The following is a 24,024-nucleotide window of genomic DNA, read 5'->3' on the forward strand; positions in this document are numbered from 1 at the left end:
GATTACTATAGTAAATATGTCACTAAACCGGAAGTGACGATCCGAGTAAAGTATGATGGCTACCAAAACATGAAATGTAAAATCCACCCTCTTATCCCTCATATTATAAATCCTACAACTTTACATGAAGCAACAACAGGTAAAATATGATGACAATAGCTATTTCTACAATCGTATCAAGATAGGCTGACATATTATTTTCAATAAAATCGTAAACGAACAACTTTTCTGGCAGGCACATGATGAACATAGATTTAACAAGTAAGAGAACTGGACGACCGCACAATATTACGTATAAAATAAAGTGATATATTACAATATATTACAATATAAAAGCATGAATGTTGGTTTCAACGTAATTCTATAAAGTTATTTAATTTGACTTTAAAAGTTATAAAGTTATTATATTAAAATATATAATATTAAAGTCTGTAAAATTCTTCCAAAATGTAACCCTTACTACATGTTTGGTCATATTTGATGAAACAGACACACGGTAAAGAGCATAAAACCACATAAAATTCCATTTGTGTATTTGATATGCTAAGATGAAAAAATGCTGCTATGTCTTCTAGAATCAGAATATAATATATAAAATTGGTTCAAAACTAAAACTGTACTTGTTATTATAATGTTCATTTTGTACCTTTGTAAGTCTGATTTAAATACAACTTCGGACACAAATAGTTTGTGTCATGATTTTATTTATGGGTTTGAAATTTGTTTGAATTGTGTTGTCATGATACTGAAATAGAATAAACTTTTTAAAAATCTTTATCAAGTGTTCCTTTTTTTAAAAACTTGTTCATAATATTTTGTTTCAATTTCAATCAAAATAATTTGACACGTATCTCTTTCTGAATCCGACGCATAGTTTTGTCATGGTTCCTGAATTAAAATTGTCCATACATTTTTCAAAATGCTATTCCTTCTATCGTTAAGGTTAACTTTGATTTTCTTAAATGTTCGTGCAAGTAAAAAATAACATAAATATTTATAATAATTCCGTCAGTATAAAAGTAAAGGGGTAGAGATATGTACAACTTTTCCCTGACAGGATTATATGAATAGGGTTTATTTAAGGAATAACTGTCTAATTTTTTGGATTCATGATGTGATCAATCGAGTGGCTTGCGTGATAATTTGCATAAACGCCGAAGGCGTTTATGCATAAAATTATCACGCAAGCCAATCGATTGATCATCGTCATGAATCCAAAAAATCTGACAGTTATTCCTTATATTTACATGCTCCTGATTCTGCAAATTCCCGTGCTAATAGCCCCGCTTCTGTCTCTATTTGTCCCGCCCCGCACGTGATTTTTTTTAACCGCGCCTATCGATTAGCCGGTAGATTTATGTAGAAATAAAGTATTTTTACAATTTGTAATTTTATCTCGGACAAAGACATTGGAAATGTAAATATTACCAAATCAGTGCCCAGTGGGCATTAACATATAACGTGTATAATTACAGATAGGATAACAGACAGAATACAACATATAATGAAGAGCAATTCTTCCATTTAGTACATTGGTGGTGTTTTGAGTTTCACATGAAGACATAGGTTGTCTTGATTCAAGATATATCTGTACTCTTAATTGATACAACTTAATGTGCAATCCTGTGTATTATTATTATTAATATTATACATATAACTGAACACATAAAAAATGTCTGATACATCAACAAGAGACAGCAAGAGTCGGTGCTAAAGGATATACAGAAATCCACTTCTGCCTCATGTAGAATAAACAGATACATAATCTATGGAAAAGAGTATTTAAAAAAATAATAATAATAGTAATAGTAATAATAATAAAAAATCAAAAATCAAAAAAAAAAATTGTATGTTGAATGGCATGTGTAAATTATATTAACTGTAATGGATTATACATGTAAATAGAAAGGCAATGGTTTCATATGTATTTTTGGACGAGTTCTTTGCAACTAGAGGCACAGTCACTAAGAAGTTAGAAGGATCTGTGCCTCCACAAATGAAATATTTGATATTTTATATTTATTCGATTTCGTTATATTAATTCTTCCATTTGCCTAAAGTTTTACTCTAATATTTTGACATCTAGAACTTTGCCTTCTAACAATATTGTGTTGGGGGGGGTGGGGGGTCAAAAAGTTGGCCCAAAAGGATATTCTTTGTAGAAAAACAAAACCCTTGACGTAAGATAAGAACAGATTAGAGGGGGATGTTTTTATCGTTTGCTGGCTGTCATCACCACAGGTGTCCATCTGTCATGTAGACAGTTCACTTATGGACAAGATATCAAAAAACTAATAGAGGTTATTAAGGAATGTATAAGGTCACGATTTCAGACAAGTTTTAAGTGGTCCATATTTCATAAGCCTGTCAGTGTCTGTCTGTATAGAGAAATTGCGAGTAAATTTCAATATCCAAATTGAGTCTGCTTGCAAGCCTATTTATGATACAACTGTACAGGCTGTATTAGGGGTTATTAATTATAAATTTGGATTGCACCTAATTCTAATCTTTTGGATTCGAGTACACTTTTAGATGTTTTCTTCACCTTTTTACAGCATACATTTTACTAACATAGAGTCTGTGTTGAACAAAATACCCAAGTGAGACGAATATTGAATCCTTTGAATCAGTGGGATATCGCAATAGTTAGGTTAAATAGCAAGTGTCTCAAATATTGATAATTTTACACCTTTTAAAGTTATAAACACGTAAAATTTTGATATAGACGTAAAAACTACACCGAATCAAGACCAAGTATTTGTTTTTCTCTCAAGAATACTGAAAACCCTATAGATAATGAAAGGTTGTGCTATAAAGACCACAATATATTATTTTGTCTCGAATATTTACATCGGGTAAACACTACATCCCGAATTTCCTCTGAAGTTGTTCGATGCCTTTTCATGGTTATTGTCATTGAAGAGCTTAAGGGAGACAGGTACGCCAACTCGTAGTGTCAAACAGCTGATCGGGGGTCATCGGTCAAGTAGTTTTCTCTGGAGAAAATTACAATTGACAGGATTATTTTGCTGTATCATGCAGTTCCTTAGACCTCAAAAGAAAGATTTCACATATCACCAATTTATTTCTTACATACCCCCTCCAAGTATGACAGAAAAAAAAATCCAAGTGATACGCTGTCATTATTGCTAGTGCTTCAATACCTTGTAGAGGTATATTAAAGGATATTTCTCAAATAACAGATTTATTAGGAACATTTTGTTTAATGATGTATTTACAGTGCATCAAAGGATTAAAGGTTTTTGTGCAGTACAGTGCAATAGCATTTGGAATTTTAATTTACAAAGAATATATCAATCACTATAGCTTTTGTCAGTTTTATAATTGTGAGAGGACTGAACTGCAGTCATGTACCAAACAAATACATTCGTTAAATATGAATCGAAATCTTTTAAAATGTTTGAAATCGTTTAATCCTATAAAGAATATGTTAAATTTGACAGTGGTGGTTTGAAGAAAAAGGCAAAAGTTGATTAGACCTCCATAGAGAATTCCGGTAGCTTAGAAGAGGGAACAGCAGGAAAATGTCAATAGTTTTTCGTTTATATTGACAGTTTAAAACATTATTGAACTTGTCCAAGGCTTTTATTATAAATTGCATGAGCTTCACTTTAAGGGGGCAATTATTGTTACTTCGTGTCATGCTCGTGGTAACACTGTTGATCGAATTGTCAGGTGAATCTAACATGTAATTTACTTTATTCAGTACAATATAAATCTTTTTTTTATTTTTTATTATGGCTTTATTTTCTATATGAACAGAAAAAAAGAACAATTTAAGAAAAAATACATTACATAACAATTTAATGAAGGAGAATTTTATGAAGTATTTTTATTAACCCTTTTGTGAGTTTATGTGAGTAATGTGGTTACTGAACAAAGGATCGTATCACTAAGATAAGTCTGAAGAATTAGTTGTATACGACATGGAATATTCAATTACCCATGTGCGTGGAGAAAAACTTCAACTGCTTACGCGGGTTTTGCAATTGACCAGAATTCAATGGAACCCAAAATCGTCTCTGCTAAAATATTTTGCGAATCCAATGTCTGGTTTCTGGCTTAATATTTGACGTCTGTTCAGATCCATGTTCAAAGTGATATATCATTGAGAATGATAAATGCAGACGATTTATATAGATCTAGATTCTTTATTCCAAATCAGGACCCGCATGCATTTAGGCATCAAAGCATAAAATAGGTACAATCTGTAATACATGATTTTGGAAAGTTGAATTAGCATATTAACACTATAAGTAAGTAATAATGGTTTGAACATATTTTATTGTATAAATAATATACAAATGGTTTGAACACAAGTTCTAACAACTTACGAGGTTCTCACCATAAATGGATACAACTGTCAAGGTCTATATATAGAGAAAAAAAAATATTGATATATACAAACATATTTGTTTTAAACATACATTCATTACATGATAAATATATAACTAACTAGAGTTTTAGTGTAAGGCTGTAATAATTAATTGAATCTTCCAGAATCTCTTATAAATTTTTGTACAGATTGAAAAATATATTTATTGATTTCAACATTTTGTGACTCATCTCCCCACAGAAGTAGGTGACAATCAATAATATTCAATTTAGTGTTTGGTTTAATAAGACACAGTAGGTTTCTAAATAGTTCCTCTCTAGCATGTTGATATTTGTTACATACAAAGAAGAAATGATATGGGTCTTCTGGTGTACCACATGAACAATTAGGACTCTCAATAATGTTTCTTTTATAAAGATCATAATTTAAAATACAGTTGTGTCGTAGTTTAGTATGTATGATACTAAGTCGTCTGTTACCATAATAGAAATAAGGAGGGGGGTCTGCTGGTTTTTTAATGTATTTTGTTTTTGAAACTACTAAAAGTTGAGCTGTTTCTTGTGGTAATACTTAAACTATTCCATTGGTTTACTGTATCAGGAACAAAGGATTTCTTAAATATTTCGAGTCTGCATCTAGGAATAGTGTAGTCATCTCGATTACGTGTGTTGTAATTTGATTCAACACTCCTTACTGAGGGAAAAATACTTTTTAAATAATCAGGTACCAAACTGTGATGTACTTTAAACATGGTATTTAGTTTTCCTACTTTACGCCTCTCTGCGAGAGGTTCCCATCCTGTTTCTAAATATAATGCATCTCTTGAGGCTATAATGGGTAACCCTGTAATTATTCTCGCAGCATAAAGCTGCACCTTTTCTAATTTTTCAACATCTTGTTGAGAGCATCCATCCCAAACTACAGAACAATATTCAAGTAGTGGTCTAATAAAAGTTATGTACATTTTAGCTAGTGTGTTTCTACCAATGTTGTATTTTAGCTTTTTTAGGAGGCCTAATCTTTGGTAAGCCTGTTTAACTATATTGTCTATATGTTCAGACCAATTGAGATTTTGGCTCAATAGTAGTCCTAGATGTTTATGAGAGGTTATGTATTCTAATTTACATCGTTGAAATTGTAGTTTAGGAAGATAGTAATTAGATCTTAATGTAAAGAATAATGCTTTTGTTTTGGATGGGTTGAATTTCATAAGCCATTTGGAAGACCACCTATCAAGAATTTCTAAATCATGGTTCAAGATATATTCAATAGTTGCAACATTATATGAGGAACATTGCAACGAGTTGTCATCTGCAAACAATATACATAATGAAATCATGTTTTCTGACACATCATTAATGTTTCTACTAGACGAAAAAATATCTTTATACATAACTTTCTGCCTTCTATTACATAAGTAACTCTCAAGCCAGGTAAGAATGTTACCACATAAACCGTATGTCTTTAATTTAAAAAGTAAACCTTTATGCCAAACTCTGTCGAACGCTTTGGACAGATCGCAAAATACCATGCAACAAAATTTTCCTTCATCGATATTCTTAACAATGCTGTGATAAGTTTCAAGTAATTGGTAAACAGTTGAGTGACCTGGCAAAAAACCTGCTTGAAATTTGTAAAATAAGTTATTTTGATGAAAGTAATTGTACACATGTTTAAATATAATTCTTTCCATAATTTTGCTAACGCAACTCAACAATGATACCGGTCTATAATTAGTTGCTACAGAAGGATCATCTTTTTTAAACAATGGTAATACATGAGCGAGTTTCCATTTATCTGGGAATGCATTTTCTGCCAGCGACTTATTAAACAACAAACATAGCGGTTTAGAAACAGAATACATAGTAGATTTTAACATTTTGTGGCTTATTGCATCAGGACCAATTGCTTTATTAAGAGGAAGTATTGATATTGTATCAATGATTTCTTGCTCAGTAATTAATATATCACTCAGTGTATCATTGCATAAGTAATACAGTTCAGGTAATTGGTTTTGTGAGTCTTCCACATTAGATATAGAAGAAAAATACTTATTTAACACATCAATCTTATCTTCATCTGAGAAAGCTATATTTTCATCTCCGCTATCAGAAATGTATTGTATAGGTGGGATATCTTTATTTGGTTTTACATGAAAAGCATCTCTCGGCAGCTTCCAGTATAATTTAGTATTGTTAACGCTCGCATCAGACAGCTGAAGGTCAATATTGTCATAATAATTCGATAACGCGTATTTTTTCATGTTGTTAACTTGATTTCTGAGTTTTCGATATTTAGCCCTATCAGCTTCATTTTTCGTTTTTCTTGCTATTTTATGTAGTCTGTTGCGTATTATTATATGTTTTCTAAGAACCGAGTCAAACCACGGTTTGTCCTTAGGACGAATAGTGACCGACTTTTCTGGAACACATTTTCGTACAGACGATAAGAAATGAGTAGTAAAGTTTTCCGTTGCAGTGTCGACATCTTGGGCGTTGTTTATTAAATTGTCCCAATTGCAGTCGTTAATTAAGGAATTAAGTTTCTCGAAATCCGCTTCTTTATACAGCCATACATTGCGCTTGTACGCATGATTAATTTTGTAGTTCAAGGTAAGACACACATAAGTTGCTCTATGGTCGCTAAGATTCGCGCTTACATTTAAAGTTCCCGACTCTGTTACGTCTACGCTTTGCGTAGTAAATATTGGGTCAATAAGTGTTCGAGAAGAATTCGTGATTGTCGTTGGCTCGCTGATTCTGTTAATAAGATTACAATTGGATATTATATCATATATGATGTGTGTGTGAGGAGTGCTTAGAAGATCAACATTTATATCGCCAACAATTATGATTTTGTCAGAAAGCTCACCTATTTTGTCTAAAGACCACGAAAAGTTTCTCCAAAAAGTGGAATCTGCGTTCGGAGGACGGTAAACACAACATAAGAAAAATTGAGAGGTAGGATTATCAATTTCTAACAAGATAGCTTCAATATTGACAGGTTCAAGATCCATTCGTCTGTGAGCTCGAATATTGTGACTTGTGTAAATAACGACTCCGCCTCCGAAAGAGTTTCGATCTTTGCGAAAAATACAATTAAAACCGTCTAAATAAATATCACTATTCAAAATGTTGTCGTCGAGATGCGTTTCAGTAAAGCACACAATATCAAATTCATTTACTATGGCTTTAAGTGGGTCAATTTTGTTCCTGAGACTTCTAATATTTAGGTGTAAAATGTCAAGGACATTGTCATAAATAGGGCCTGGATTTGTTTCTATATCACCAGATATTAACAAAATAAAAGCAAAAAATTGCATGAAAAAAGTTATGTGTATAGGCAGAATTTTACCAACATAAAAACTTTTCAAAAGACATTTTCGAGTCACTTGTTGGAATAAGTTCAAAATATCACGCAGTGTAAGAAAAACAAACATTGACGAGCAAGTTACACACCTACACACAAAGTAAAAAGTTCCAATTGCGGCTCTATATTGCTCTATGCTGTTACCCATTGTCTATAATGTCAGGTCTAAGGACATTGAATTTGCCGCAAAACGGAAAATTATGTAAAAAATGTACACGATATGCATAAGGTCTAAGAGTTGGTTTTGTTTGTTTGTAATAACTGTGTTGACAGTTGTAGATATATAAAACTGTGGATGTTTTAAAAACAGAAAATTGGAAACAAATAAACAGCATTTCACATACAAACAGAAAAAATATGAACAAAAACAAAAGAAAATCTTCAATACAAATTTGTTTGGGAAGCGACTCATCTACAAGTGAGTTCCCAAACAATACATGACAATATATCAGGATATAAGACAACGTAATGACATGCAACATTCAAAACTGATATAATTATGTACAAGGGTCCGTAATAAGTGAATTATATACTTTAAATTAACTGGGATTGATTTAGCTATATCTGTGAATTGCCCACGTATATCTGTAATTGCACTGATGAAATGTTAAATTTTGTGATAAAGCGGGTTGATGGTTGATACATATCTAGGAATTGGCTGTATCGGCGGCTCTTGTGCTGTCCACCGGTTCGTCTTTATTATTTTTTACAACGTCGGAGAACGAGTTACGTTTGGTTTGATCACTGATAGCTGGTTCGCTTGTTTCGTCCGTGTCTGTTTCACAGTCACTGTTCACTTGTTCGTTAGTGTTAAGTGCGTCTAGGTCATCTTGTGACCTAATAGTCACTCTTTTGTCATCGTTTGTTTTGATGTAAATTTTGCCGTCTGTGGTCCAGCATCCCTTTACTATCTGGTTTCGCAGCGCCTGTCTAGCTTTGGCATATAGGATTGCACGCCGCTGAGTAAGGGCTTCATTGATATAAATTTTGTAACCATTGTCTTGATTTGTGTTGAACCCTTTAAGGTTGGATTTGTTTTTGTAAATTGTAGCTTTGTCATTACACCGTACAAACCGAACTATGATATCCCTCGGTCTATCCTGGCGTGGTGGGCCAAGTCGGTGGGAGGTACTGATTGCAAATTTGTCCAGTTTCTCGACACCTACTGGTAGAACTAATTTATTTGTTATGTTTAAAATGATCTCATCTGTGTTTTCATTGTCTCTCTCCGGAATTCCGGAAAATTTTAAACAGGTTTTTCTGGAATATTGTTCCAAATCATCGAGACGAGATTCTAGATCTGTAGTTTTAGCCTTAAGTTCTCTAACTTCGGTTGATAATTCCTTGAGAATACAATTTTTTATTTCGGGTTTGTCCAGTATAATGCTTGTGGCCTGTTTAAGTAGTTCTTTGTTACCAGATAGATTGTCTAAAAGGTTACTGAGCTCAACCAGGTCTTGTGAAAGATCAGAATCTGAATTTGAACTAGGTCTGAATCTTTTCGATGACTTAGGTTTATGTGATGACTTTTGAGTAGAGAACAGGATAGAAGCGGAAGGATCAGAATGAACATTTGATTATTTGTTACCTCTGTTACCTCTATTGCCTCTGTTTGAGCTTTTATTTGTTGAATAGCCTCTTCCACCCATCATTAATTTTCATAAGATACACACAGATTAAACATAGAATCACACAGTCACAAATAGATTTGGGTTTGCTAACAATACACAAGTAAACTCGTTTGTATTTGTAAGCGATGATGCCGTTTGTACTTGTAGTGAACTGTACTCAACGGTGACCGTTGACCATCTCAACAACATTTAGGCTTTAAAATACAAGTTTTAGCATCTGTGCCTTGACTTTTCTGATCATATACAGTTACAAGATACATTTGTTACCTGTGACACTGATTCACTATGTGATCCATGATTTTCCTTTTGAAAAATTCACATATTTTACGGACCGACAAAAACTGTCGCCTACACCATGTCGTCACGTGACTTCAACTCTCAATAATAAGTAATAATGATAATTGATATAGTGTCATCGTGTCTCCTAATGCAAAGCGGGGATATTCAGTAATTCTCGCATTGCATACCACATGGCGAAGCATAAGTACTAATTATTACAATACAAAAAGACAGTGTGTTTATAAGTATTTTATGCACAATATATTAATAAAAATATTGTTACTTTCTCCCCCTTTCCTGTGCATATATTGATTGATATTTGTATCTTAATGGCTTATAAATAAATGTATAATGGTGCAGATTTATTTCTCTGTCGCATTCATAATGATAGATACCATGTGATACATTGTCGGAACCAAATGGAAGAATTTTTTTTTTGAAGTGAATTAGTTCAATTAGTTTTTCTTAGGGATATACATTTCACAATTACATGTTATTATCGAGGAATAATTTTGTTAAATCGAGGGTCAAGGTGAAGTTATGTATTTGTGTCATAAATTAAAACCAATGTGAACTCAGCACTGCACACTCTGTATCAATATTTTTGTAGATGGAGTTGAGCGTTAGAAATGAAGACGTTTCCTAAGCAAAAAACTGAACAACACACTAAATAAAACTAGTCAAGAACTGAAATCAAATTTACTTCTATACATGTGATTTAAAAAAAATCAAAATAGAAAAGCAGTTCTTTTTCAAATTGTTGAGAAACAGATAACCGGAAGTGAACTAAACTAGAAAATAAATTGTTTGCTGTCAGTTAATTGTAATTCTTCGAATATTACATAAATCATTTTCTCAGTGTTAAAAGTTTTTATTGTGTTATGTGGTTCTATGTATGTCATATAAGATTGATAGTGATTGAGGGTTTTCCAATCACTTTTTCATAAGGACAATCTTTAAGACGACACAGTATAATGAATAATCATCAAGAATGTAAATTTATGACGCCTTTTCACAAGATAGTTTGGAGGAACGAAAGTAAAGTGCTTTCAATATCTTGTTTCAAGCTATTATCACATCTGCATTTCAAATCTAAACAGAAGATTGAACTTAGTCCAGCAAATCATGCTAAAGCAGACAGTTCATGTATGTCTAGAGCACTTGGTGAGCTTCATGAATATGTTCGATCACTTTTTTGACAGGCAATTAGAAAGAAGGGAAAGGAGGGAGGGCAGGGACTAGCCCAAAATATTGGTGACAGTTGTTACATGTATATGTCCTCGGCCTACAAACCTCGGATGTGATTGGTGGAGGGATATGCAACAAATCGACGCATTTCTCTGCCGGAACTGCCTTTTACCTCATTTCATATTTCGCAATGCATAAAGTTCACCAAAAAAGTCTCCTAACTTGTCTAATGTTTTCTCGTTTATTGGTTTTCATTAAAATCTTCTGTTAGTAGTATTTGAAAGCAGAAACCCAGTGTGAGACGTGCCACAAAGTAACTCAGACTTCAAAGGGATAATACTTGGAGGAATTTCGGACTGGATCACATCATTGTACATGTGCGAGGCACGAGCCACGCGAGGAGCTCGGGTGTACCTGGCTTAATTGCCTCCTCCCCAACTTTGGTCAACGATGCTTCGCGCCTGTTTGATTTGGCATTTGTATAAATTTTTGTACAAATTATGTGCACACTATATATGTTTTTATTTTCTTTCAAATTCTTTCCGTTAATGCATGAATATATTTCGACTAATAAGTTTCATGAGACTTAATAAGTTACTTTAATTTTAAATTATTCTTTGTGATCCATCAATCATAAATTTTCTATCTGTTGTCATTCTTAAAGTGAAAGTAGAGTTTAGTGACTGAAGGGGGCAGCCCACCAGGAGTGAAGCTTCAGTCTGTTTATACTTTATAAAGTCTGAATTTTGACTATCTTTAAGTTATCAAATATAATGCAGATTTTTATTATATGCGAGAGACATTAAATTATATGACACAATATTCGGCTGTTGCATTTTATGGAACGAAAGCTTATTTAGTCATGAAAGCATTGATCAGATCATACATACATGAAATGTAAAGACGAAGTTCAAAGACTGGTCATAAAACAATTTCAATAAATATATTTAGAAATACTTGCATATATATTTAACCTCTGACCCTGTTCATAAAAGTAAATGAATGTTTTCATCTGCAGTATTCAATAATAATTTCAGTACTTATGCCATAAAATTGATGCTGCCTACAAATTGTTTTTATACGTACATACTAAAGTTTATTTCATAAAGTGCAATTTATTAAATTTATATGTAAAAAAGAAATTTGCAAAATCTTTTCATCACGTTTTTGCTTGTAAATGGTAAAATGATGATTTACCTGTATATGGAAAAAGAAAACAGAATGTTCCTTTTCATTTCATTTATTTCTGCTTCATAAATAATAATAAACATCAATTGTCAACTAATTAGAATGTCACACATCGGCACAATGATCTTCCTTAAGACGTACACACCATGCGGGACTTCCTGAACACCATCAATAATGACCTCCACAGACATAATGTTACCGTTAATAGTCTTTTATTGCACTTTTTCCTTGACTCTAAGTCTTTTATACTGACTTCAACTGCATATTTACATTTGTGGTTGCTAACACTGTAAGATAAAATGTTGATTTTTCAATACAATTTTCATCTTAATGAAGTGTCAGCGCAATGCACTTTATCCTTGAAGCAGTTGAAAATAAAGTACGCATAAATAAAAACAAGACACAATTTTTGTAAAACAGAATCACATAAAACTGTGCTTCAAAATATAGTTTTTTCATATACATTACAGTTCACATCTCATCTAGCTAGTTAAAACTCGGTCATGACGTCACATGGGAGACGAATGCCTGTTATGTTCATGGCACACGTATAATTGCCTTCAGTTGGTTAAACTGAAAGATATTTCACGTCTTCTGCTGACACTTCTGTTGTGAATATTTCCAGAGTTTGATATTTGTCATTAAAATCCCCTCGTACTTGCTGTCGTCTGCTTCGTCTTCTTCGTCCGGAAGTGGGGTCATCACTGCAAGAGAGTGGGATTTTGGAATTGTGGGTATTGGAGGAGGAAGTGACGTCATCGAACAATTTAAGTAATCTTCAAGCTCTTCAATTGTTTCTTCGTTGATGTCTTCAACGGAACTTCCGATTTCTATAAAGAAATAAAGTATTCAAAGTTAAAATAAGTCTGATCAAAAAAGTACACATATATTGATACATATCCTCTGTTAACAAACAATGACACAATTTAAAGATTCCTTCAAAAATATACATGAATTCAATTGAAAGCGCATTTTAAGTTCCTTCATAGCGAGCGCAGCGAGCGGCGCGAAGCGCCGCTTCACTGCGAGCTCTAACGACAACGCCTGGGCGAAGAGAAAATTCGGACAACTGCACATTCATTCAATAGATTAATTCTGGACCCACAATGCATCGCTTGTTGTTCTCGCTGCTAACTACGTTCACGCGGTAACAACAACTAAAAATTCACAAAAAAATAAACTCATCTTAATGGATATATATTGCATACAGATAGTAGATTAAACGTTTTTAAAATTTTGCATTTTTCAAACTTTGTTTATGGAAATGCAGCTTACATACAGTGCAGGAAACTAATTTTGTTACAGCATTGATGCTGATTTGAATGCTTCCTTTGCTTGCTGATTTGAATGCTTCCTTTGCTTGCTGATTTAATGCTTGTAATCCTTATCCTGATGCTGTTTTATAATTAGGTCAATGCTACCGGAAGTAGCATCATGCTACCGGAAGTAGATAATGAATTTCAGCATTGCCGTTTAAAGCAATAAAAGTGCCTTTTACAATTATTTGATCATAATATCTCATTACGTATCAATAATGTGAATACTTTAACCAATATTCTTTCTTTCTTTTTTAATTTTTACTGAATTAAAACTCATTGATTTTCTGATGCTGGTAGGATAATGCTGATTTTATGTAGGTCAATGCTGGTTCTATCCTTTGCTTGCTGATGCTGATCCTGGTAATGCTGTTTTTTTAAATGCTGATGCTGATGCTAGCTCGATCCTGATGCTACTAATGCTTATGCTGATGCTGGTTTATGTAACAAAATTAGTTCCCTGCACTGTACGACGTCATGTGACGTCACAGTCTAGACGTTCCAAATGTCTCGTTTGAAGAGACGGATCTTAAAATTGAGTGAACAATGCGCTCGCCCCAATGGTCTCACCGTCAACATATTAGTCAGCTATAATTTCATTCAAAAACATTAATGCATCTAATATACCTTCAATTGACTCGATGGACCCTGTGCTGTTGTTCCTATGTAGTTTGTTGTAAGACGGAGCACTCTGTTGTCTAACGAGAGGGGTGGCCGTAGCGTTGAAGTCGGCAGTGGACATTACTTGCGGTCCCCTACTTGAGGTCCGCTGGCGGGATTTTGCTAGACTCTGGATAGATTCATTTATTCCTATCAGCTGCTTCATTAGCTTTACATCTTGTAACCTCATTGCTTTCTGTTAAATACAAAAGAAGTTGTGTTATGTGGAACTGATGTTCATAATGTATTTGAGTGAGGACTAGGACAGTGCACTCAGAAGTACAGTTTTCAAACAGAATTCTTTGGCTACAAATGAAAATAATAGATATAATAATAGTTTCCTCATGCTTTTAAATATTTTTAGTTGTAAAATTCAACACTGCGTTTGTGAACATTTTTAGCCCTGTTTAGATTGAATTAATTCTAAAACAGCTATTAAAACCACCAAATAAACACAAAGCTTGCATTCAAAGGTTGGGAGGTACAAGAGGATGAAATGTCTCCGTGACTGACTCTAAACGACCAATTAATAGCCGAAGTTTGTGTTAAATTGTTGATTTCTATACAGTGTAAATAACTGGAAAACTCGAGACAGAGGTCCGCTGGTGCGAGAGAAATGAAGAAGTTTGTGTATGGTAATTTACGATAATCGAAGTGAAAAAAGTATTTTGATATGACAATTTAAGTTTTACAGCATTTGTCTAGGCAAGTGCTCTAAATGAAAAGTTACATTGAATAAGATGTGGGTTTTGTTTCTCTTTTTTCAAAACATATTTTCTTTTCGCGACGTTCTATTTTTGGGTAAAAAAAATGTGTCTTTTTATTTCATTATCAGCCATTGCTAAAAAAATTACTTTAGAAATATAACAGTTGACATATGACTTTTACTTCGTAATGTTACGTTATCTACAAAAATCTTATAACACTAAGGCAGTATGACTCGTACATAATCATGCACCTTCAGTTTTACAGCACACTCAATTTTTATTTTTACAGTTGACGAACCGCAATTAAGACGCCACTTTTACTTTAAACTTTCAAATGAAGAAGAATGCGTTGATGTGTCACGGTAAATTAAAACGACTGATAGAATTTGAAAATGTTTTTGATTGAAATCCTAGATACCTCTGAGGGTATCTAGCAGAAAATTTATAATTTTGTGTTTTCATTTCACTAGGAAATGCAGTTATCAGATATTACGCGAATAAATATTTCAAACACGTTTTACTTGATAAAAAATAAAAGATCCTTGAAGAAAATCCTGTGACTTTTATTCATATAGCTTAATCGTGTGCATTAAATGGTGCATGCTAACCACTGTTATTTCACGAAAATCGCGTTAGCCTGTGTCATTCTGAAAAGAAAATTTTACATGGCATTGTGTTAAACCTATTCTTTACCACATGTCGCGACGGAATAACATTTTAGAAATTAATAACCCACTTAATAGTGGTGCCACAGATCTTAAAATTTTATTCGAAATACAACTCATGTCACATTTTTATCTATGCGAGGTGTTATCAAACAAAGTGAAGTTGTTGTGTGTAAAATAATATTGAATTGTTTGTATTTAAGATTATACTTTAATGAGTTTTCGTTTAAGGATATTTACGATTTTCTTTTCTTAATATATCAACGTCAATATTGGCCTGGTTTGCATTCGAATTATGAATGGGAAATTAATTTCCATTCTCCTCACATTGTAAGATATGATTTATGTTAACCATTATATGAATAGCTTCCTTTTCATCCATTGACAGACAGGACGCCTATAAAGGATAAATTTATTTGATTGTTTACATAAGGATGAAAATTTCGCATTGATCGATTGATAAAAGATACAATAAATTTGTTGTTTATTTAAAACCGGCTCAACTATCAAAGACACTGATTCAGGGAAAAAAAATGATTGATAAAAATATAAAATGAAATTTTGTCCATTCATTACGACACTAGGTCAAAATCTAAAAAAAATATAAAATAAGTTGTGTTCGAACGTTTAATTTCTACTAAATTTAATTTCTTTTTGTTTGGAACAAGACAAAAAGAAGAAGCAACAAAAGAGTAAATGTAATTTTGTTGTTACAAGCAAGTAGTATCGTTTTTGAAAATGCGAGGGGGGGGGGGGGGGGAAGGAGGGGGAGGCCAGTCAGAAGAAAATTGGGGATTGTTGAAAATTCTTTGACATGCAGAAAAAAAAAAATTGGTGCAGGTGAATTTGTTTCCAATTTTTTACCAAAAACAAATTTTATTAATAAATTACCATGGGGCGTTTGACGATATTGAAGCATAAGGTGTGTGTTCAGGGGGACGCTATTCCAATAAACATTTTCCACAGTAAAAAAAAAAGTAGGGGGAGCCCACATCCCCGCGATACTATTTGCCTGTGTTTTGAGGAAAAACATGAAATTTTTAGGACCTCATTGATATAGGAAGTCAACTACATATATGTTAACACTTTCAATTATCGCATAAAACAAACTAAATAAATGTAAAAATAAGTCCCATTTAAAGAACATATCGGATTTTAAAACTAATTCAACAAAAATGTTGAACATAAATTTTATTGAAAAATGAGATATTTTACATAAAACAAATTTCTTGTTAACCTCGTAGAATACATTTGCATATCTCTGATCTAAAAGACGAAAAAAATCTTGAAAATGTTAAAATAAAAGTACAATATTTCAAACTTATACTTAGGAAAAAAAATCCTTACCAAATCTGCTTTTAAAACTTCCAATTTTGAGGAAATTCGGTCTGTAGAAGACTCCATTTTATCACTGTGTGCACCTGCATTAACAATTCAGTACTGATATCGTTCAAGGTATATCAATTACATTTGAATCGAACTTTGTGCAGCGTTATCACCTTCGATTCAACTAACATACTAGTCTTTGTCAGGCATGCTCGCGCTTATACCACCTGTTACCTCCTTGATGATTGACAGGTTGTAAAAATAAACTTTAAAACTAACGCTACCTGTGCAGCCTTCACTTTTAAGCCAGTAATTAGAGTTAATGGCTTGTAATTGACGGAATATATACGGATATATTTTAAATTCCCACCCTTTATAGAGGACCTTGTATATCTGGTACCCGGCTTTTGTGGATTTACTTATAGGTGAGATGCAAATAACACGCGGACAAAACATGCATTAATTACATCAAATAGGAAATTTCGACGTCAGATTTTCGAGACATACTTTTACAAAAATCAACATTAATACCTTAATTGTTTGATGAAAAAAGGGCAACGACCGTTGTGGTTGATTTCACTGTATTTAAACCCACACGAACCTGTGGCCAACACTCAAATAATAATTATGGACGAAATTCAGGCAACTTTCTCCCCAGAATTACTTGTACTCTGTAAAATTTTCCTGCAAAATACAATGTAGATGGAGTTGAGACTTACTACAATGTAGGGTTACAATGTTAAGAAACAGCATTATAGTACCGTACCGTTACGGCGTAGATTCGTAGGTATTTTTGGAGGGGATGTAATTTTGGCCTGTTTTGGCTATTCATACAAATTCGCCAAAATAAAAATCGCTCACATTAAGTTCTTTTTTGTATGAATTGGGGTTTTCATGTGCTCAAATCCTGTGAAAGTGCTTCTCAGAAGTTTTTAACACGTACAAATCCACTTCATATCCCAAAGAATTTTTAAATCTGGTAATTTAGACACATTTCAGACGGACATTTGAATAACTACCTTTTTTTATATTTTGACGAAGAAACACAATGTGCAATCGGTTTGGAAATCTTCGAATTCAGAATACTATCGTTGTAAACGAATATTTTGTGAAGGGTTGAATTATGATCATTTTTGATGTGCAGAATGACGTTGCTGACTGTTTTATACTGCAAGAACCAATAGTTGATAAATGGGTAGGCATTGTGCATGTACAATCAAAAAGCATAATGTTGGATAAATTGATTAAGGCATATATATATCAGCCAATAGTAAGATGAAGGAATATACTCAAATGTCAAATAACAATATTCTGTCCAACATGAGCGCTCTCATATCGTTTTTGACGATAACAGAATGAAAAGCTCGGAAGTCTCTGGTTTTATCCTACACTATAAGCCTAACCGAAAGTTGATATATCCTCTGTAAAATCTTTAAAAAAATGTGTTGAGACCATTGGTTTACAATACAGAGGCTCGACTAAGGACGTCCGGAACGATTTATTAGAAAAGGAAAAAAAGTATCTCAAAGCAAACTATGTCTTGTTAAAGTAGGTTAATGATTGATAAATTTATAAAATACGAGTTTGAAGTGGGGGTGTCTGAGTTAGGTACCTTGTGGAAAGAGAACGTAGGGGGTTTCCTGTATACATGTACGAACAATCGCTTATACATGACCCATACGAAAAAATACTATTAAAATTCAATTGGGGTATTCAGTTCAAGGTTCGTTGACGATCAATTCACCGTCAATTGACCATTAGTTGAATTTTTGCCATGCAAATGTGTACAGCGTTCAACTCATTTGCATATAGATGACCACTGTTGAATGCTCCTATATATCCTTTGCAGTTGACCATTAGATGAATACTCCTCTATTTTCTTTGTGGTCGACCATTAGTTGAATACTCCTCTTTTCTCTTTACAGTTGACCACTGTTGTACGCTCCTCTATTTTCTTTGCAGTTGATCATTAGTTGAATACTCCTCTATTTTCTTTGCAGTTGACCATTAGTTGAATACTCCTCTTTTCTCTTTACAGTTGACCACTGTTGAACGCTCCTCTATTTTCTTTGCAGTTGATCATTAGTTGAATACTCCTCTATTTTCTTTGCAGTTGACCATTAGTTGAATACTCCTCTATTTTCTTTGCAGTTGACCACTGTTGAATACTCCATTAGTCAGTGCATATGTTGCATTTAAAAAAATGGAGGGAGTTTTGAAAACCAAAGGCAAACAGTACATATACTTGGAAAAGCTGCCATGTATCTGAGTAGGAATAGTCAAAACAATGGGGCTACTAAAATGATATACATGTATGTAAATGCATAAAAATAAATTGAGCTGGCACACTCTCACAAGTTACCATGCCTCCTTTATTTTCTGTGCAGAAAAATTAGATTCAGTCTATATAGCAATGGCATATTTTTGCCAACAACACAACAAGAAACACAACAAAACAATTAATGGAATACAAGTTACCGGAATTCTTTTATATTTCAACAAGTACACTATAGTAGGGACCTATACACTGTACTAGCTACAGTACTAGCTACAGTATCATGTCTTTCTAATATCTTTTAGAAAAGATATAAAGAAAGAAAAATCTTTAAATTTTATACTTTCATGGATTGCACAAGCTGAATCATTCATGAAAACAATCGTTTCAATTCAAAACTCTCCACATTTTAACAAAACACACACTGATTACTTGATTCAAATCTAGATTGTTGTAAGAATTATGGAATTGCAAACCCGATCTATAATAATGTCATTCCAAATCAAACATAAATAGAGTCCGAGGGATTTTCTAACACTTAGTGGTCAACTATAGTCAGCTCTGCAAGATTTCACAAAGTCGGAGTGTTCAACAATGGTCAACTCTTTCCTCGCATGAAATTTTCAAAGCACTAGCATTCAACTAATGGTCAACCCGCTGAAAACCAGGCAATTGACGGTCAACTGACCATTTTATGCAAAACAGTTGACAGCTTTTCAGAAAAGCATTCAACTCCTAGTGGTTATTTGTTTTCGAGTATTCAGTTGACGACTAGTTGACTGTCAACTTGACATTTTCGTATGGGTAAATATTATCGTACAATTTTGGTAACTATAACAAATTAATTTACCATTTGTGCTTAATGTTAAAACAAAAGTCACCGGTGCACTGTAAAACTTCAAGAATGCTTTGTAAACGCAAGAAATTGACACACTTCTCAAAAAGTAGCTACACGTTTCTCGCACCAGCTGTAAACACTTCAGGTAATGAGTTATCGAACCCTAGCGGCAGTTAAAGGGTTTACTGTAAAGCGGGCGGGCAAGTTGTCATGGTGATTATTTCTTGGATTATATTAAAAAAATCAATTTCGAACGAACATTATATCTTTATTGATGACAGGCAAAAGAAAATCACGAATATTGATGAATCCTTTCCCGAGGTGGCAGCCATTTTTTGTAATGTCAAATCCCTTAGATTTGAATTTTCTGCCCTGTCAGTATACGTATAATTGAACTCGATGGTTGTTTTCAACGCTGGTGGTTGTGATTGAATCTAGTTTAAATGCTTATGTATTTATACACTGTTTTTTGAAATATAGTGCAAAATGTGATGACTTGATACCATGAAAGACCGACTATAAACAAGTTTTTTTTACCCTTTCAAATAATTTCTTCTCAATCAGATGCATGTCATACGTGTATGATTTACCCAATTTAATTTCATTTGTTAAATGAATAATTAATATTAATCTGTTTGTATCGTTAAGGCAATTTATCAATGTCTTTTTCCAATATAGAGTTACCCGTATAGAAGAAAAGTCTAAGCAATCCAAAGAACCTTTTCATAGCAAGAGCAAAGGTATCAAGTATAAAAGTTCAGCGTGTCTCTATATTAGCATTATATTACGCAATTTACAGACTGTTCCAAATACAGTGAACAATGATTCGGGATGTGTTAAACGTCTTCTGCGTTTAATATTGCATTTCTTAAGTGGGAATATTTCAAGTTCTATTTACTTAAGCAATTAAAATAATCCTTAGAGCGATATCGAACTTCATTTTACTCCGTGGGAGATTGTTTTATTACGGCTTCGCAGAGTAAATAGGCATAAAATGATCTTCCAACCCATTATCTAATATAAATATAAAATACACTACTTGTGAAATTTAATTCAATTTAAATGGTTGCACAATTTAATGTCAAAGAATCTAAAAAAGTAATGATTTTGATATTTGTCTTTTTTCTCGGTCCTATACTTCTTAAAAATAGTCCCCGAATCAAAAGTGTGAACACCTAAACCAAATGATATGAAACTGCAGTAATATAATTAAGCAATTTAGAGAGCTAATGATGCAATATTGCACATCATTATATAGGAAATAAGTAGTCTATAATTAAACAACCTAAAGAAAAGAAATTACCACAGATTCTGACACTTCTGTTTCATATTTGAATATTTTACTAGGAAAAGACTTTAATGGTAACCCAACAACAAAGCTTTATGATAAACGTGATGACTTCAATTTTTTAATCTTATTTTTTAATCTTACTTATGTAGCAATATACCATCATCACCTGCATATGGGGTTTTTGTCTCCCAGTTGATTCGATACGCAAGAGTATGCTCGACGTATGAAACATTTCTAAAACGAGGCAAGCTATTGACAAACAATTTGATGAAACGAGGATATCAACAGTCTCGTTTGAAGTCATCATTTCGCAAGTTTTATGCTCAATACAATGACCTTGTCAGCAAATACATGTAAAACCTATCATTAAGTCAAATGCTGACTGACGTTTTTCATACTAACTGTTAGGCCACTATTTAAACACTGAATTGTCTACGATTTTTTCCCCATTTTTCCCGATCATGACAAGGAGCACACGGCGGGTGTGACCAGTCGGCAAGGGATGCTCACTCCTCCTTGGCACCAGATCTCGCTTCCGGTGTTCTTGGAGGTCCGTGTTTGCTCTGCTCCCAATTTGCATTGTTTAAATGGATTTTGAGCTTGAGTACTTTCGTTTTCTCCATATTTCATAACAAAGCAGATTTACAGATATATTTGTATTGTTGTATTGACACCAACTTCTTTGATGTCAGTAAACCTGAACTTCAGCTGCCCCTTGAGGATGATAGTTTTTGTGACTTGCAGTTATTTCAGGATTACAGTAAGATAACAGTTGACTAAAGATACCTCACCAGGATATGAAGAATACAGGCTGTTCAGAGGCCCTAAAATTTCTTTAAAACCCAAATCACTTTTTAAATTTTTGCTAAAATTCCTTGAAAATAATTTTGAAATCAAGGGGGAAATACAAAAAAATATTTAGAATTACAATTCCTAATTTCATTCTTTAATAGCTCTATAGTTTCTTAATTTATCCCTAAAATGCTCCCTTATTTTTTGACAAAAAGTGCTGGATAGCCTGGAATCGAAGCCACCTTACAAAAGGGTTCCTTATTTATTTATTTATTTTTATCTCTGAAAAAAATTTCTTATGTTTTTTACAGAATGGAGTTGTGCTTAAAAAAACCTGGTACAAAAAATGACACTACACTGGCATTGAATTGATGGGTAAGGGAAATTGAACAAAGTTCAAATCTTAGTCAATGGTTCTCCAATTTTTATACCACTGTTGCTATATAACATATCGCCTATATTTAACTTTTGAACAACAAGAAACCACTTCTTAAAATAATATGTGCTTTTTTACAATGTAAAGTATTGCATTACAGAAATTTTCATTTTAAACTTTCTTTGAAGTATATTATTATTAATTCGAAAAAGTAGATATTTTGAGAGAACTGAGGTCAATCGAGACTTACTATGAACATCGAAAGGGGAAACGATTTTAATGCTATTTGAATATGTATTCTTCGTCTTTAGGACCTCATTAACAATTTAACATAAATTGTAACAATAATTATAAAAGATTGTTAGTTTAGATATACTGTATTTTAAGTCGGTGAAAAAGTTAAATCCTATAAGCGTTTTCGAATTTTGAAAGACCCTGATGTTTTCACCTCATCAGAGATGTACCTACATATGTTTTATGTTATTGTCAAGTATTTCCTCCTTTTTCTATTGGATTTGTTACAACAATGACAAAAAAGAGTATTATAAAAGAGAGTGTACTTTTGATATATATAAAGTGTGTCTTAAGCTAATAGCACTCTTTTAATATGACCCAGTAAACCACAATTTTAAAATTCATTCAGTGTAATAGCAAGATTTATTTGGTACCAATTCCCACGGCGTCAACCTTACTAGCATATATTTTACAAACCCATTCAATATTGGCACGGCATGTGTTTTACTCCAATGTGACGTCGGCGGTGCTATTAATTATGTAAATTTCCTTTTCATCAACTGCCAAGTTATTTTATTAAATAATTATGATATCCCATCAAACAAAAATGATTAAAAATTTTCCTTTTGGTCTCGAAAGCCAAAAGATTGTTATCCATACTGTTCCGTACAATTTAAATATTTTTAATAAAACATTTGTAAACGACAAAAATTCAGTTGACGATAATATTGAATAAGATGAAACCCATGATGTTAAATTTTCAGTGTCATGTATAAAATTGTGAATAAAAAAGAAATATTTGTAAAAGACATTACTGTTAATCAATATTAATAAATGTAATCATGTTTATCCGATAGAATTGAATTTAAATTAAAAGGTTTCTAAACCACAGAGAAATCCTCTCCTAAACTCAACATGTGGATAATAATATCGAGAATGATGCTTCAAGATGCTTCAAAAAACATTGTTTACAATGATCGTTTAACGGTTTATACCTGGAAAATTATTTTCTTGGCAGGAAAAATCCTATATTCCTATTATCCTCATCTGAGCCAATACACTAACGGAAAACAAAACTATAAGCTACATCAAATTATGGATAGATGATACAAACTTAAAAAAAATCATGAAAATAAGGGTCTATATCATGCTTACATAGGTAATATGAAATAAGTCTAACCCTATAAAGTTTTATTTTTTATCTAAAGTTTCTTATTAATGTCTTAAAACGATAAAAAAAAAATTGCATAGATTTATAAGGTTATGGCAAAAAGTAGACGTTTGAACATAGTAAAAGTCTACAATTTCTTTGTACATTAGAAAATTGATACATGCATCATTTACAACCAAAATACACCGTAAGTCCAAAAACATATACTGATTCTTGAATCCATTTTTTAAAATCTGCATCATCTGTTATTAAATAGATAGAATTCAAGTCTAATAACGAAGACAGGCCTGGAGGTTATAAAACTTTCTGAGTACATACTCTGTGCTCAAACTCATACTCCGTTCTCTAAAACCTTACTCAT

The 24,024-nt window shown here is 32.8% G+C and overlaps 1 protein-coding gene across 1 annotated transcript; it reads right to left on the reverse strand.

Annotated features, from left to right (window-relative positions):
* Positions 1-12,050: 12,050 nt before the first annotated feature.
* Positions 12,051-16,942, reverse strand: LOC133185849 (leucine rich adaptor protein 1-like). The gene is made up of 3 exons (XM_061321140.1): positions 16,708-16,942; positions 13,956-14,184; positions 12,051-12,842 (listed from the first exon to the last, which is right to left on the reverse strand). The coding sequence occupies exons 1-3, from the start codon at positions 16,762-16,764 to the stop codon at positions 12,598-12,600; spliced, it is 531 nt and encodes a 176-aa protein (XP_061177124.1). The 5' UTR covers positions 16,765-16,942; the 3' UTR covers positions 12,051-12,597.
* Positions 16,943-24,024: the final 7,082 nt, after the last annotated feature.

The sequence above is a fragment of the Saccostrea echinata genome, unplaced genomic scaffold (assembly GCF_033153115.1).
Source record: "Saccostrea echinata isolate AGI-Se365-2 ecotype Australia unplaced genomic scaffold, CSIRO_AGI_Sech_v1 ptg000012l, whole genome shotgun sequence".
NCBI lineage: Eukaryota > Metazoa > Mollusca > Bivalvia > Ostreida > Ostreidae > Saccostrea > Saccostrea echinata.